The 16,903-nt window shown below is 53.5% G+C and overlaps 1 protein-coding gene across 1 annotated transcript in view; it reads left to right on the top strand.

Moving 5' to 3' along the window:
- traf3ip1 (TNF receptor-associated factor 3 interacting protein 1) overlaps positions 1-16,903 on the top strand; it is a 48,180-nt gene that overhangs the window by 18,592 nt on the left and 12,685 nt on the right. The window contains exon 8 of the mRNA XM_072437694.1: positions 9,173-9,193. Within this exon, the coding sequence (XP_072293795.1) occupies positions 9,173-9,193 (21 nt within the window). The remainder of the gene's footprint in view (positions 1-9,172; positions 9,194-16,903) is intronic.

The raw sequence follows: 16,903 nt of genomic DNA, 5'->3' as shown, positions 1-16,903 counted from the left end.
CAGCACACCACGACACACACCACAACACACACCACGACACACACCACAACACACAACGACACACACCACAACACACAACGACACACACCACAACACACACTACAACACACACCACAACACACACCACAACACACACCACGACAACACACCACAACACACCACGACACACACCACAACACACCACGACACACACCACAACACACAACACAACACACCACGACACACACCACTACACACAACGACACACACCACAACACACAACGACACACACCACAACACACACCACAACACACACCACAACACACACCACAACACACACCACGACAACACACCACGACACACACCACAACACACCATGACACACACCACAACACACAACACACCACGACACACACCACAACACACCACGACACACACCACAACACACAACACAACACACCACGACCACACACCACACACCACACCACACACCACAACACACACCACAACACACACCACAACACACACCACAACACACACCACAACACGCACCACGACAACACACCACAACACACACCACGACAACACACCACAACACACAACACACACCACACCACACAACACAACACACACCACACCACAACACACACCACAACACACACCACACCACAACACACACCACAACACACAACACACACCACACCACACAACACAACACACACCACACCACAACACACACCACAACACACACCACGACAACACACCACACACCACAACACACACCACAACACACACCACAACACACACCACAACACACCACAACACACACCACAACATACACCACAACACACAACACAACACACACCACAACACACACCACAACACACAAAGCACACCACAACACACACCACAACACACAACGCATACCACAACGCACACGAGACACGACAACACACACGAGACACGACAACGCACACGAGACACGACAACCCACATGACAACACACACGACAACGCACACGAGACACGACACAACACACCACAACACACACCACAACACACACCACGACACACACCACAACACACCACAACACACAACACACCACAACACACCACAACACACACCACAACACACACCACAACACACCACGACACACACCACAACACACCACGACACACACCACAACACACACCACAACACACCACGACACACACCACAACACACCACGACACACAACACAACACACCACACAACACAACACACCACGACACACACCACAACACACCACAACACACCACAACACACAACACACCACAACACACCACAACACACAACACAACACACACCACGACAACACACCACAACACACAACACAACACACCACGACACACACCACAGCACACCACAGCACACCACGAAACACACCACAACACACCACAACACACACCACAACACACACCACGACAACACACCACAACACACACCACAACACACACCACGACAACACACCACAACACACCACAACACACCACAACACACCACAACACACCACAACACACACCACAACACACACCACGACACACACCACAACACACCACGAAACACACCACAACACACCACAACACACACCACAACACACACCACGACAACACACCACAACACACACCACAACACACACCACGACACACACCACAACACACCACGAAACACACCACAACACACCACAACACACACCACAACACACACCACGACAACACACCACAACACACACCACAACACACACCACGACAACACACCACAACACACCACAACACACCACAACACACCACAACACACACCACAACACACACCACGACACACACCACAGCACACCACGACACACACCACAACACACACCACGACACACACCACAACACACAACGACACACACCACAACACACAACGACACACACCACAACACACACCACAACACACACCACAACACACACCACAACACACACCACGACAACACACCACAACACACCACGACACACACCACAACACACCACGACACACACCACAACACACAACACAACACACCACGACACACACCACTACACACAACGACACACACCACAACACACAACGACACACACCACAACACACACCACAACACACACCACAACACACACCACAACACACACCACAACACACACCACGACAACACACCACAACACACCACGACACACCACGACACACACCACAACACACAACACAACACACCACGACACACACCACTACACACAACGACACACACCACAACACACAACGACACACACCACAACACACACCACAACACACACCACAACACACACCACAACACACACCACGACAACACACCACAACACACCACGACACACACCACAACACACCACGACACACACCACAACACACAACACAACACACCACGACCACACACCACACACCACACCACACACCACAACACACACCACAACACACACCACAACACACACCACAACACACACCACAACACACACCACAACACACACCACAACACGCACCACGACAACACACCACAACACACACCACGACAACACACCACAACACACAACACACACCACACCACACAACACAACACACACCACACCACAACACACACCACAACACACACCACACCACAACACAACACACACCACACCACAACACACACCACAACACACACCACAACACACACCACGACAACACACCACACACCACAACACACACCACAACACACACCACACACCACAACACACACCACAACACACACCACAACACACACCACAAAACACCACAACACACACACACAACATACACCACAACACACACCACAACACACACCACAACACACAAAGCACACCACAACACACACCACAACGCACACGAGACACGACAACACACACGAGACACGACAACGCACACGAGACACGACAACCCACATGACAACACACACGACAACGCACACGAGACACGACACAACACACCACAACACACACCACAACACACACCACGACACACACCACAACACACCACAACACACAACACACCACAACACACCACAACACACACCACAACACACACCACAACACACCACGACACACACCACAACACACCACGACACACAACACAACACACCACACAACACAACACACCACGACACACACCACAACACACCACAACACACCACAACACACAACACACCACAACACACCACAACACACAACACAACACACACCACGACAACACACCACAACACACAACACAACACACCACGACACACACCACAGCACACCACGAAACACACCACAACACACCACAACACACACCACAACACACACCACAACACACACCACAACACACACCACGACAACACACCACAACACACCACAACACACCACAACACACCACAACACACACCACAACACACACCACGACACACACCACAACACACCACAACACACCACAACACACCACAACACACACCACGACAACACACCACAACACACACCACAACACACACCACGACAACACACCACAACACACCACGACACACACCACAACACACCACGACACACACCACAACACACAACACAACACACCACGACCACACACCACACACCACACCACACACCACAACACACACCACAACACACACCACAACACACCACAACACACCACGACACACACCACGACACACACCACAACACACACCACAACACACACCACGACACACACCACAGCACACCACGACACACACCACAACACACACCACGACACACACCACAACACACAACGACACACACCACAACACACAACGACACACACCACAACACACACCACGACACACACCACAACACACACCACAACACACACCACGACAACACACCACAACACACCACGACACACACCACAACACACCACGACACACACCACAACACACAACACAACACACAACACAACACACACCACGACACACACCACTACACACAACGACACACACCGACACACACCACAACACACACCACAACACACACCACAACACACACCACAACACACACCACGACAACACACCACAACACACCACGACACACACCACAACACACCACGACACACACCACAACACACAACACAACACACCACGACACACACCACAACACACCACGACACACACCACAACACACAACACAACACACCACGACACACACCACAACACACCACGACACACACCACAACACACAACACAACACACCACGACCACACAACACACACCACAACACACACCACAACACACACCACAACACACACCACAACACACACCACAACACACACCACGACAACACACCACAACACACAACACACACCACACCACACAACACAACACACACCACACCACAACACACACCACAACACACACCACACCACAACACACACCACAACACACACCACAACACACAACACACACCACACCACACAACACAACACACACCACACCACAACACACACCACAACACACACCACAACACACACCACAACACACACCACAACACACACCACAACACACACCACAACATACACCACAACACACACCACAACACACACCACAACACACAAAGCACACCACAACACACACCACAACACACAACGCATACCACAACGCACACGAGACACGACAACGCACACGAGACACGACAACACACACGAGACACGACAACGCACACGAGACACGACAACCCACATGACAACACACACGACAACGCACACGAGACACGACAACGCACACGAGACACGACAACGCACACGAGACACGACAACGCACACGAGACACGACAACGCACACGAGACACGACAACGCACACGAGACACGACAACGCACACGAGACACGACAACACACACAACAACGCACACGAGACACGACAACACACATGACAACACACACGACAACGCACACGAGACACAACAACGCACACGGGACACGACAACGCACACGAGACACGACAACGCACGCGAGACACGACAACGCACACGAGACACGACAACGCACGCGAGACACGACAACCTGCACGAGACACGACAACACACACAACAACGCACACGAGACACGACAACGCACACGGCAACGCACACACGAGACACAACAACGCACACGGCAACGCACACACAAGACACAACAACGCACACCACAACACACCACAACACACCACGACACACACCACGACACACACCACAACACACACCACAACACACACCACGACACACACCACAGCACACCACGACACACACCACAACACACACCACGACACACACCACAACACACAACGACACACACCACAACACACAACGACACACACCACAACACACACCACGACACACACCACAACACACACCACAACACACACCACGACAACACACCACAACACACCACGACACACACCACAACACACCACGACACACACCACAACACACAACACAACACACAACACAACACACACCACGACACACACCACTACACACAACGACACACACCGACACACACCACAACACACACCACAACACACACCACAACACACACCACAACACACACCACGACAACACACCACAACACACCACGACACACACCACAACACACCACGACACACACCACAACACACAACACAACACACCACGACACACACCACAACACACCACGACACACACCACAACACACAACACAACACACCACGACACACACCACAACACACCACGACACACACCACAACACACAACACAACACACCACGACCACACAACACACACCACAACACACACCACAACACACACCACAACACACACCACAACACACACCACAACACACACCACGACAACACACCACAACACACAACACACACCACACCACACAACACAACACACACCACACCACAACACACACCACAACACACACCACACCACAACACACACCACAACACACACCACAACACACAACACACACCACACCACACAACACAACACACACCACACCACAACACACACCACAACACACACCACAACACACACCACGACAACACACCATGACAACACACCACACACCACAACACACACCACAACACACACCACACACCACAACACACACCACAACACACACCACAACACACACCACAACACACACCACAACACACACCACAACATACACCACAACACACACCACAACACACACCACAACACACAAAGCACACCACAACACACACCACAACACACAACGCATACCACAACGCACACGAGACACGACAACGCACACGAGACACGACAACACACACGAGACACGACAACGCACACGAGACACGACAACCCACATGACAACACACACGACAACGCACACGAGACACGACAACGCACACGAGACACGACAACGCACACGAGACACGACAACGCACACGAGACACGACAACGCACACGAGACACGACAACGCACACGAGACACGACAACGCACACGAGACACGACAACACACACAACAACGCACACGAGACACGACAACACACATGACAACACACACGACAACGCACACGAGACACAACAACGCACACGGGACACGACAACGCACACGAGACACGACAACGCACGCGAGACACGACAACGCACACGAGACACGACAACGCACGCGAGACACGACAACCTGCACGAGACACGACAACACACACAACAACGCACACGAGACACGACAACGCACACGGCAACGCACACACGAGACACAACAACGCACACGGCAACGCACACACAAGACACAACAACGCACACCACAACGCACACCACAACGCACACCACAACGCACACCACAACGCACACGAGACACGACAACCCACACGACAACGCACACGACAACGCACACGAGACACAACAACGCACACGAGACACGACAACGCACACGAGACACGACAACGCACACCACAACGCACACCACAACGCACACCACAACGCACACCACAACGCACACCACAATGCACACCACAACGCACACCACAACGCACACACGAGACACGACAACGCACACAACGCACACGAGACACCACAACGCACACGGCAACACACACGACAACGCACACGAGACACCACAACGCACACGAGACACGACAACGCACACGACAACGCACACGAGACACCACAACGCACACGAGACACCACAACGCACACGAGACACGACAACGCACACGAGACACGACAACGCACACGAGAGACGACAACGCACACGAGAGACGACAACGCACACGAGACACGACAACGCACACGAGACACGACAACGCACACAAGAGACGACAACGCACACGAGAGACGACAACGCACACGAGAGACGACAACGCACACGAGACACGACAACGCACACGAGACACGACAACGCACACGACAACGCACACGAGACACGACAACGCACACGAGACACGACAACGCACACGACAACGCACACGAGACACCACAACGCACACCACAACGCACAACGCACACGACAACGCACACGAGACACCACAACGCACACCACAACGCACAACGCACACGACAACGCACACGAGACACGACAACGCACACCACAACGCACACCACAACGCACACCACAACGCACACCACAACGCACACCACAACGCACACCACAACGCACACCACAACGCACACACGAGACACGACAACGCACACGACAACGCACACCACAACGCACACACGAGACACGACAACGCACACGACAACGCACACGAGACACCACAACGCACACGAGACACGAAAACGCACACGACAACGCACACGAGACACGACAACGCACACGAGACACGACAACGCACACGAGAGACGACAACGCACACGAGACACGACAACGCACACGAGACACGACAACGCACACGAGACACCATAACGCACACGAGACACGACAACGCACACGAGACACGACAACGCACACGAGAGACGACAACGCACACGACAACGCACACGAGACATGACAATGCACACGAGACACGACAACGCACACGAGAGACGACAACGCACACGAGAGACGACAACGCACACGAGACACCACAACGCACACGAGACACGACAACGCACACGAGACACGACAACACACACAACAACGCACACGAGACACAACAACACACACAACAACGCACACGAGACACAACAACGCACACGGCAACGCACACCACAACGCACACAACGCACACCACAACGCACACAACGCACACGAGACACGACAACGCACACAAGACACGACAACGCACACCACAACGCACACCACAACGCACACCACAACGCACACCACAACGCACACCACAACGCACACAACGCACACCACAACGCACACAACGCACACGAGACACGACAACGCACACAAGACACGACAACGCACACCACAACGCACACCACAACGCACACCACAACGCACACCACAACGCACACCACAACGCACACCACAACGCACACCACAACGCACACACGAGACACGACAACGCACACAACGCACACGAGACACCACAACGCACACGACAACACACACAACAACGCACACGAGACACCGCAACGCACACGAGACACCGCAACGCACACCACAACGCACACGAGACACGACAACGCACACGAGACAAGACAACGCACACGAGAGACGACAACGCACACGAGACACGACAACGCACACGAGACACGACAACGCACACGAGACACGACAACGCACACGAGAGACGACAACGCACACGAGACACGACAACGCACACGAGACACGACAACGCACACGAGACACGACAACGCACACGAGACACGACAACGCACACGAGACACGACAACGCACACGAGACACGACAACGCACACGAGAGACGACAACGCACACGAGACACGACAACGCACACGAGACACGACAACGCACACGAGACACGACAACGCACACGAGACACGACAACACGCACAACAACGCACACGAGACACGACAACGCACACGGCAACGCACACCACAACGCACACAACGCACAACGCACACCACAACGCACACAACGCACACGAGACACGACAACCCACATGACAAAACACACGAAAACGCACACAAGTTGTAAATGCTTCAGTGTAAATGCTTCAGTGTAAATGCTTCAGGGGTAAATGCTTCAGTGTGTAACTGTTGTCTCTCTCACAGACGGCTCGGACAGTGAAGGAGGTGAGTAACACTTTGTTTACATTTAAATGTCTCTTTTGTGCACATTTTACCAAGAGAAAAACATATAATATTACAAACAGACAAATGTGTACATGATGTATTCATGAACTAGACACGTGAGCGCGAGACACGTGAGCGCGAGACACGTGAGCGCGAGACACACGTGAGCGCGAGACACGTGAGCGCGAGACACGTGAGCGCGAGACACGTGAGCGCGAGACACGTGAGCGCGAGACACGTGAGCGCGAGACACGTGAGCGCGAGACACACGTGAGCGCGAGACACACGTGAGCGCGAGACACGTGAGCGCGAGACACGTGAGCGCGAGACACGTGAGCGCGAGACACGTGAGCGCGAGACACGTGAGCGCGAGACACGTGAGCGCGAGACACACGTGAGCGCGAGACACGTGAGCGCGAGACACGTGAGCGCGAGACACGTGAGCGCGAGACACGTGAGCGCGAGACACGTGAGCGCGAGACACACGTGAGCGCGAGACACGTGAGCGCGAGACACGTGAGCGCGAGACACACGTGAGCGCGAGACACACGTGAGCGCGAGACACACGTGAGCGCGAGACATGTGAGCGCGAGACACGTGAGCGCGAGACACACGTGAGCGCGAGACACGTGAGCGCGAGACACGTGAGCGCGAGACACGTGAGCGCGAGACACGTGAGCGCGAGACACGTGAGCGCGAGACACGTGAGCGCGAGACACGTGAGCGCGAGACACACGTGAGCGCGAGACACACGTGAGCGCGAGACACGTGAGCGCGAGACACGTGAGCGCGAGACACACGTGAGCGCGAGACACACGTGAGCGCGAGACACGTGAGCGCGAGACACGTGAGCGCGAGACACGTGAGCGCGAGACACGTGAGCGCGAGACACGTGAGCGCGAGACACGTGAGCGCGAGACACGTGAGCGCGAGACACACGTGAGCGCGAGACACGTGAGCGCGAGACACACGTGAGCGCGAGACACACGTGAGCGCGAGACACACGTGAGCGCGAGACACGTGAGCGCGAGACACGTGAGCGCGAGACACGTGAGCGCGAGACACACGTGAGCGAGACACGTGAGCGCGAGACACGTGAGCGCGAGACACGTGAGCGCGAGACACGTGAGCGCGAGACACGTGAGCGCGAGACACGTGAGCGCGAGACACGTGAGCGCGAGACACGTGAGCACGAGACACGTGGAATATTCCCCGTGGAATTCCGCAAGAAGCGCCACATTTTCCTGGCTCGTCAACAATGGCAGACGAACGACTGATTGTGGCCGTGTGGGAGAAAGGAGCTGTACCATGTGTTCACGGTGGAACAGAGACACAAACAAACCAAAAACAACAACACTCTCGATATCTGCAATTTTACACAATGAAAGGCCATGACAACAACTCCACTGCTCATGCGACAACACCTCTACTGCGCATGTGCGCAGAGAGCTCGAGCGCGCCGTACACGCGGTGGTGGACGCTAGGCGTTTGAAGGTGACCCGGTCTGGGGTAAGATGTGACAGCTTGTCGGTAATGGTAACACTTGAAGGGAGGTGCCTGCCTAGTAAGGTGTTCATTGGGTTCATGTGCCATGACGTTAGGCCATATGTTCCACCGCCCCTGCGTTGCTTTAAGTGCCAGCGCTTTGGGCATATTGCAGCGGTCTGTAGAGGGAAGCAAAGATGTGGTAAATGTGCAGGAGATCATGAGTATGGGAAGTGTGACGTGGGTGCAAAACTGAAGTGCTGTAACTGTGGGGAAGAACATAGCTCTGCCTACGGGGGATGCAGGTTTAGCAAAAGAGCTGCTGAGGTGCATAAAATAAAGGTCTCTCAAGATATATCCTATGCAGATGCAGTCAAGAAAGTTTCAAGTAATGAGTTTAGAGTAAATACAGAGAGAGGAGCCAGCGCTGCTCCCAGCCAGGACGAAATGAGAGAGGCCAGCGTGGCTCCCAAGAAGTGTGAAGGTTTCAAGAGTGGAGGTCCCAAGTGTGCAGGTTCCAGAATGAATGAGAATACCCTGGTTGTGGATAGAGAGGATTTTGTACTCTTGTTGTTGTTGTTGTTGTTGCTGTTGTTGTTGTTGTTGTTGTTGTTGTTTTATGGCGGTTGGCATCCAATTGTTGCATTACCGCCAGACTTTATTCCTCAGACTTGGATGTTGTAAACTGTGCTGCTCAGGCTCAAAGCAGAACTGAAAGGATCAGGATCATTGCTAAAGCTGCAGGGAGATTCCTTGGAACAAAGGAGCTTGATTGGGCAGATATAGAAAACAGGCTAAAGGTGCTAAATGGGAGTCGGAGTGATGGGGGTCTGCTTTTGGGGAGTCAGAGTGATCAGAGTGACGAGATGGGGGTGGGGGTGGTCTCCTGTCCTCGCCCAGTCTCGTAGACGCACGGCTACCAAGCAGCGACATCAGTGGAAATATTAAAGCCTGAAGAATGAAGCCTAAAGAATAAAGTTGTACGGTTTAAGCGCCGAACGTCAAAGAAGGAGAGGAAGATGAAGAAGAGTCTCCCTGGAATAAAGCCGGTTGTTGTTGTTGTTGTTGTTTTATGGCGGTTGGCATCCGAGTGTTGCATTACCGCCAGACTTTATTCCTCAGACTTTGTCGTAGTCCTCAGACTCTGTCGTAGTCCGTAAAAGTACTCCTTCCATTGCTTTGGTGTTACAAAGCCCATGAGGTCATGATATGTCTTTGTGACTAGAATAGTTGTTGTGTCAGAGACCAACCGGCTTTATTCCAGGGAGACTCTTCTTCATCTTCCTCTCCCTCTTTGACGTTCGGTGCTTTGGAAGTACAAAGCCCATGAGGTCATGGGACGTCTTTGTCGTTTTATCCTTTAGAAGTCCTTCTTCCATCACTTTGGTGTTTCTAGGCCCATGAAGTCAAAGCGCGTTAGAACATCCTCTTGCTCCTCATCCTCGGCTCAGTCTCCAACACCCCCCACCTCTATAAACGTTTACCCAGCCCTGTGCTACATAAGTAAGCAACCACAGCCTGACACAAACCCTGTGACTGAATCGCCAGAACGTTCCGCAGATTGAACTCCCGCCCATTATTCCGAAACCACAAGGCCAACCCGGCCCTTTCTCTATCATAAGCCTCACAGCAAATCAGCACATGCTCGACAGTCTCTGGCACCCGACAGTGACCACACAGACCGGTCGGGTGTTTGCCTATCCTACTCAGTGACCAATTGAGTCCAGTATGGCCAATCCTCATGCGGGCGAAGGCCCTTTCCTCCCACGCGTTCCTGCCCATAGACCCGCAAGGACCCACACTACCCTGTACGTGATAGAGATGCCGTCCAGTAACACAGTGGCTCCAAAATTCCTGCCAAAGGCCGACCACATGACTCTTGATAACGGGCTTGATTTCAGATTTGCTTAACTCAACCGCCACATCAATTGATGGCCGCCTAAGGGAACGTTTAGCCAGTGCATCAGCCATTTCGTTACCATCCACCCCCACATGCGCAGGGACCCAAAAGAAGGAAACCCTCACATCCTTCCTGGACAGGGAGAGCATCAGACAGAAGATGCCATTCAACACATCCTGTCTGCAATCCGATTTCCCAGATTTAATGCTTTGCAATGCAGAAAGGCTGTCAGAGGCCACCACAATGCCGCAACACTGCAAAGCAGATTCCGCCCATTCCAATGCCAACCGTATCGCTATGAGTTCCGACGTGAAAACAGAAAGGCGATCTGTCAACCTCTTCTTGACCGCCAGCCCCAGGTCAGGCACAAAATAAGCGGCGCCAGTACGCCCACTCTCAGGATCCCTAGACCCGTCGGTATAAATAAACACATCACCTGAGTGCTTATCGATGAGCGCTTGAACGGCAAACTGCGGTGCCCTCCCAGCGACTCCTCTAAGCTTGCCATGCAAGCTAACATCAACAGGAGCCGGGACAAACTTCCACGGAGCTATAGCAGACAAAGCCACCGACGGGCTCACACGCAGATCACCAACCCCCGCAAGCCGCGCCTTCGCATTTCCTACCTGGCTAAAAACCATACCGCCAGCTTCACTCTGCCCCCCATCAACCCTGAGAAAGTCCCTCACCGGGTGAGAGCTCGTATGACCTTGCACATTCACCCAGTAAGCCAACAGAAGTTCTAGCCTCCGGAGCCGTAACGGCAATTCCCCCAACTCAACCTGCAGCGCCGAGACAGGGGAGGTCCTAAAAGCCCTACAGCAGATGCGCAAGGCCTGGGCTTGCTCCACATCAAGCTTCTTTAAGTTAGACTCAGCCGCAGACATGTAGGCTATACAGCCATAATCAATAGCCGCCCTCATGACGGCCCGATAAATACCCAGGAGCGACCTTCTGCTGGCCCCCCAGTCCTGGCCGGATAGACAACGAAGCAAGTTATTCACCCTTTTGCATTTACCACTGACCTCATCAATGTGCCGACGCCAACTAAGCCTCTCGTCAAAGGTGACCCCCAAGAACCTCACCTCCCTGACCTGTTCGAGCGTCCTATGCCCATTGAAGAAACAGATCACTTGAGACTTCCGTACGGACAGTTTAAACCCCCACTTCAGGGTCCACTGCTCCACCTGCTGTATTGCCCTTTGCAGTTTCGCCTCGTAAAACCGGAGATTCCTCCCTCTCACCCATAGAGCGCCATCATCAGCATAAAGGCTCCTCCCAACAGACCCATCCACGTCGTCAAAGATGTCCTTAATCATAACATTGAACAAGATAGGGCTACACACACTCCCCTGCGGGATCCCATTCTCCACCCCATAGACCCCAGAGTAAGCAGCGCCCACTCTGGTTTGGATACGCCGGCCAGACAGAAAGCTCCGGACCCAGTTAAACAGTTTACCCTTCACACCACACTTCCGCAGCTTAACGAGGAGCCCATCCCCCCAAACCATATCGTACGCCTTCTCCACATCGAAGAGCACCGCAATAACCTTTTCTTTCTGAGCCCTGGCCAGCTGGATATCAGATTCCAAACACAACACGGAATCCATGGTGTTCCTGCCCCTACGGAAACCACTCTGGTGCGCGGGAAGCAAACCCTGACTCTCCAAGAAGTAATCCAACCGCTCGGTAACCATGCGCTCCATCGTTTTCCCGAGCTGCGACGTCAAGGCAATCGGCCTATAACTTGAAGGGTCAGACGCTGGCCTACCCGGCTTCAGAACCGGCACCACCGTAGACTGTTTCCACGCAGATGGAACACAACCTGAATCCCAAACACGGTTGAAAAGACCCAGGACTAGCCCAAGCGTGTCATCAGTCAAATGAGAGAGCATGTCATAGCACACCTCATCTTTACCCGGGGCTGTCTGTTTCGCCTTAGAAAGTGCTCTCCTTAGCTCAAACAAACTAAACGGAAGGTCAAGGTCATCTTGAGTCGAAGGCTGGTGCCCAATCAGCTCAGAATTTTGGGCCAGAGTACTCTCCCTGTAGTGCCTTTCCGCAGGTGAGAGATTGTCAGAGCTGTGCACCGACACAAAGGTGCTGGCCAACAGTTCAGCTTTGTCAACGTCGCTGACTGCTTCAACACCATTCAGTATTAGGACCGGGTCCCATGACGGCGCTCAACCCCATGCATCCGCTTAATCATCCCCCAAACATCCCCGAGACGCGTTTCTCTCCCAATTTTGGAACAATACCGCCTCCAATAGGCACTCTTGGCCGTTCTTACAGTTTTCCGCACAACAGCGCGGGCCCTCTTGTAGTCAATGAGGGCACCCTCAGTGTGGGTAACCCTTAGCCGGCGAAACGCCGCATTTCTCGCCCTAACAGCATGACCACATGCTTCATTCCACCACGGCACCCGCTTCCTATGTCCACTACCACCACTCTTAGGAATCGTGCCTACCGCTGACTGCGTGATGAGCGAGACAATTGCACTATTGAGATCATCCACCTGAGTCAATCCTCCTTCCTGCAGAACCCTAGAACTATCATCAGCTTTCCTCAGGAAAGCCCCCCAGTTCGCCCTTGCCAACTGCCACCTGGATCTGGATCCTCGTCCCCCTGACCACACAGCTCCCAAAGCCAATCTCGGTGCGGACTAGATAGTGATCGCTACCAAAAGAAAGATTACCAAGAACCTCCCAACTACAAACACCAGCTAACTCCTTGGACACAAGCGTAAGATCTATTGCACTTTCCGTACCGGTCCCCATATCATAGCGGGTCCCACTCCCATCATTCAGACAAACCAACTCCCTTTGATTGATAAAACCCTCTACCACCTGCCCATACCTATCGGTACCACTACCGCCCCACAAAGCGCTATGCGCATTAAAATCCCCACACCACACGGCCTTTCCCCGAACATCCTTACCGATACTATGTAAGGACTCTAACGTTAACTCACCACACGGATTATAAAGGTTAACTACAGTAACAGCTTCACCACCCAGCCAGACCCTCACCGCCAGAGCCTCCGGTGCTTTACTCACACTGACAACAACGTAATTTAGGTCATCTCGGACAAACACAGCCACACCTCCGCCTCTACCCTGCTCCCTATCATTCCTAACACACACATACCCTTGTATCCCAAAACCCCACCTAGGTCGTAACCAAGTCTCCTGCACGCACATAACGTGAGGCTTGTTCAACAAGGTAGAGACAAAATGCTTAAATTCCTGGCCATTAGCACGAAGACTACGCGCATTCCATTGCAAGACAACCACTGCCATTATGAGCCCCCGGAACCTGACGGCGCATCGGGAGCCCCCCCACTCCCACTGCCAGAATGGGGCAGGGTGCCTTCCCGCAGCGCATCCTCTATCTCCGTCCACTCGGGACCCCCAGCTCCAAAGTACTTCCCTGCAGCCTTAGCGATGATCTTAGTCTTTTCGGATCTCTTCTTGGTTTGACCAGTACAGTTAATCACTTCCACCATAAAGAGGAAGAAATCTTTCCTCTTCACAACCAGTACATCCTCCGCACCCACAGGGCCTCTGCCCGTGGAAGCCACACTCACAGGGATCCCAGTGGGGACCTCCCCCTGGCCGCGGGCAACGCTGCCCCCTCCCCTGTCGCCTAGGTCACCAGCAGCACTGGCAGCCCGCACTGCATCCACCTTCACCTGACTACCAGACACCTTCTTGACCGCATCCGCGTAGGATATGCCTTGAGAGGCTCTAACTTTTTGCACCTCAGCAGCCCTCTTGCTGAACACGCATCCCCCGTAGGCAGAGCTATGCTCTCCCCCACAGTTACAGCACTTGAGTTTTGCTCCGTCGTCACACTTCCCATATTCGTGGTCTCCTGCACATTTACCACACTTCTGCTTCCCTCTACAGACCGCTGCAATATGCCCAAAGCGCTGGCACTTGAAGCAACGCAGGGGCGGCGGAACATATGGGCGTACGCCATAGCGCATGTACCCAACGCACACCACACGAGGCAGGATCCCACCTTCAAATCTAATCATTATCGACAGGCTGTCACACCTTACCCCATCCCGGGTCATCTTCAACCGCCTAGCATCCACCACCTTAGCTCCAGTCAAATTCTCCTTTATGTCATCCACAGATGTCGTCGTAGGGACACCTACGATAACTCCCCTGACCGTGCCTCTTACAGCATCAGACACAAGAATGTCCTTCCCCCCCAGACACTTAGCTTCAATCGCCTTCCTTTGCTGAGCCACGTCCTTGCACACGACCAGCAGCGAGCCATCCCTAAGGACACTCGCATGCTTGACCACTCCCACAGCT

This window comes from Eucyclogobius newberryi, unplaced genomic scaffold (genome assembly GCF_026437365.1).
Source record: "Eucyclogobius newberryi isolate DKJ021-1_F unplaced genomic scaffold, fEucNew1.0.hap1 SCAF_80, whole genome shotgun sequence".
Classification (NCBI taxonomy): Eukaryota; Metazoa; Chordata; class Actinopteri; order Gobiiformes; family Gobiidae; genus Eucyclogobius; species Eucyclogobius newberryi.
Note: the sequence above shows the minus strand (reverse complement) of the source record. Positions and strands in the feature narration are given on the sequence as shown.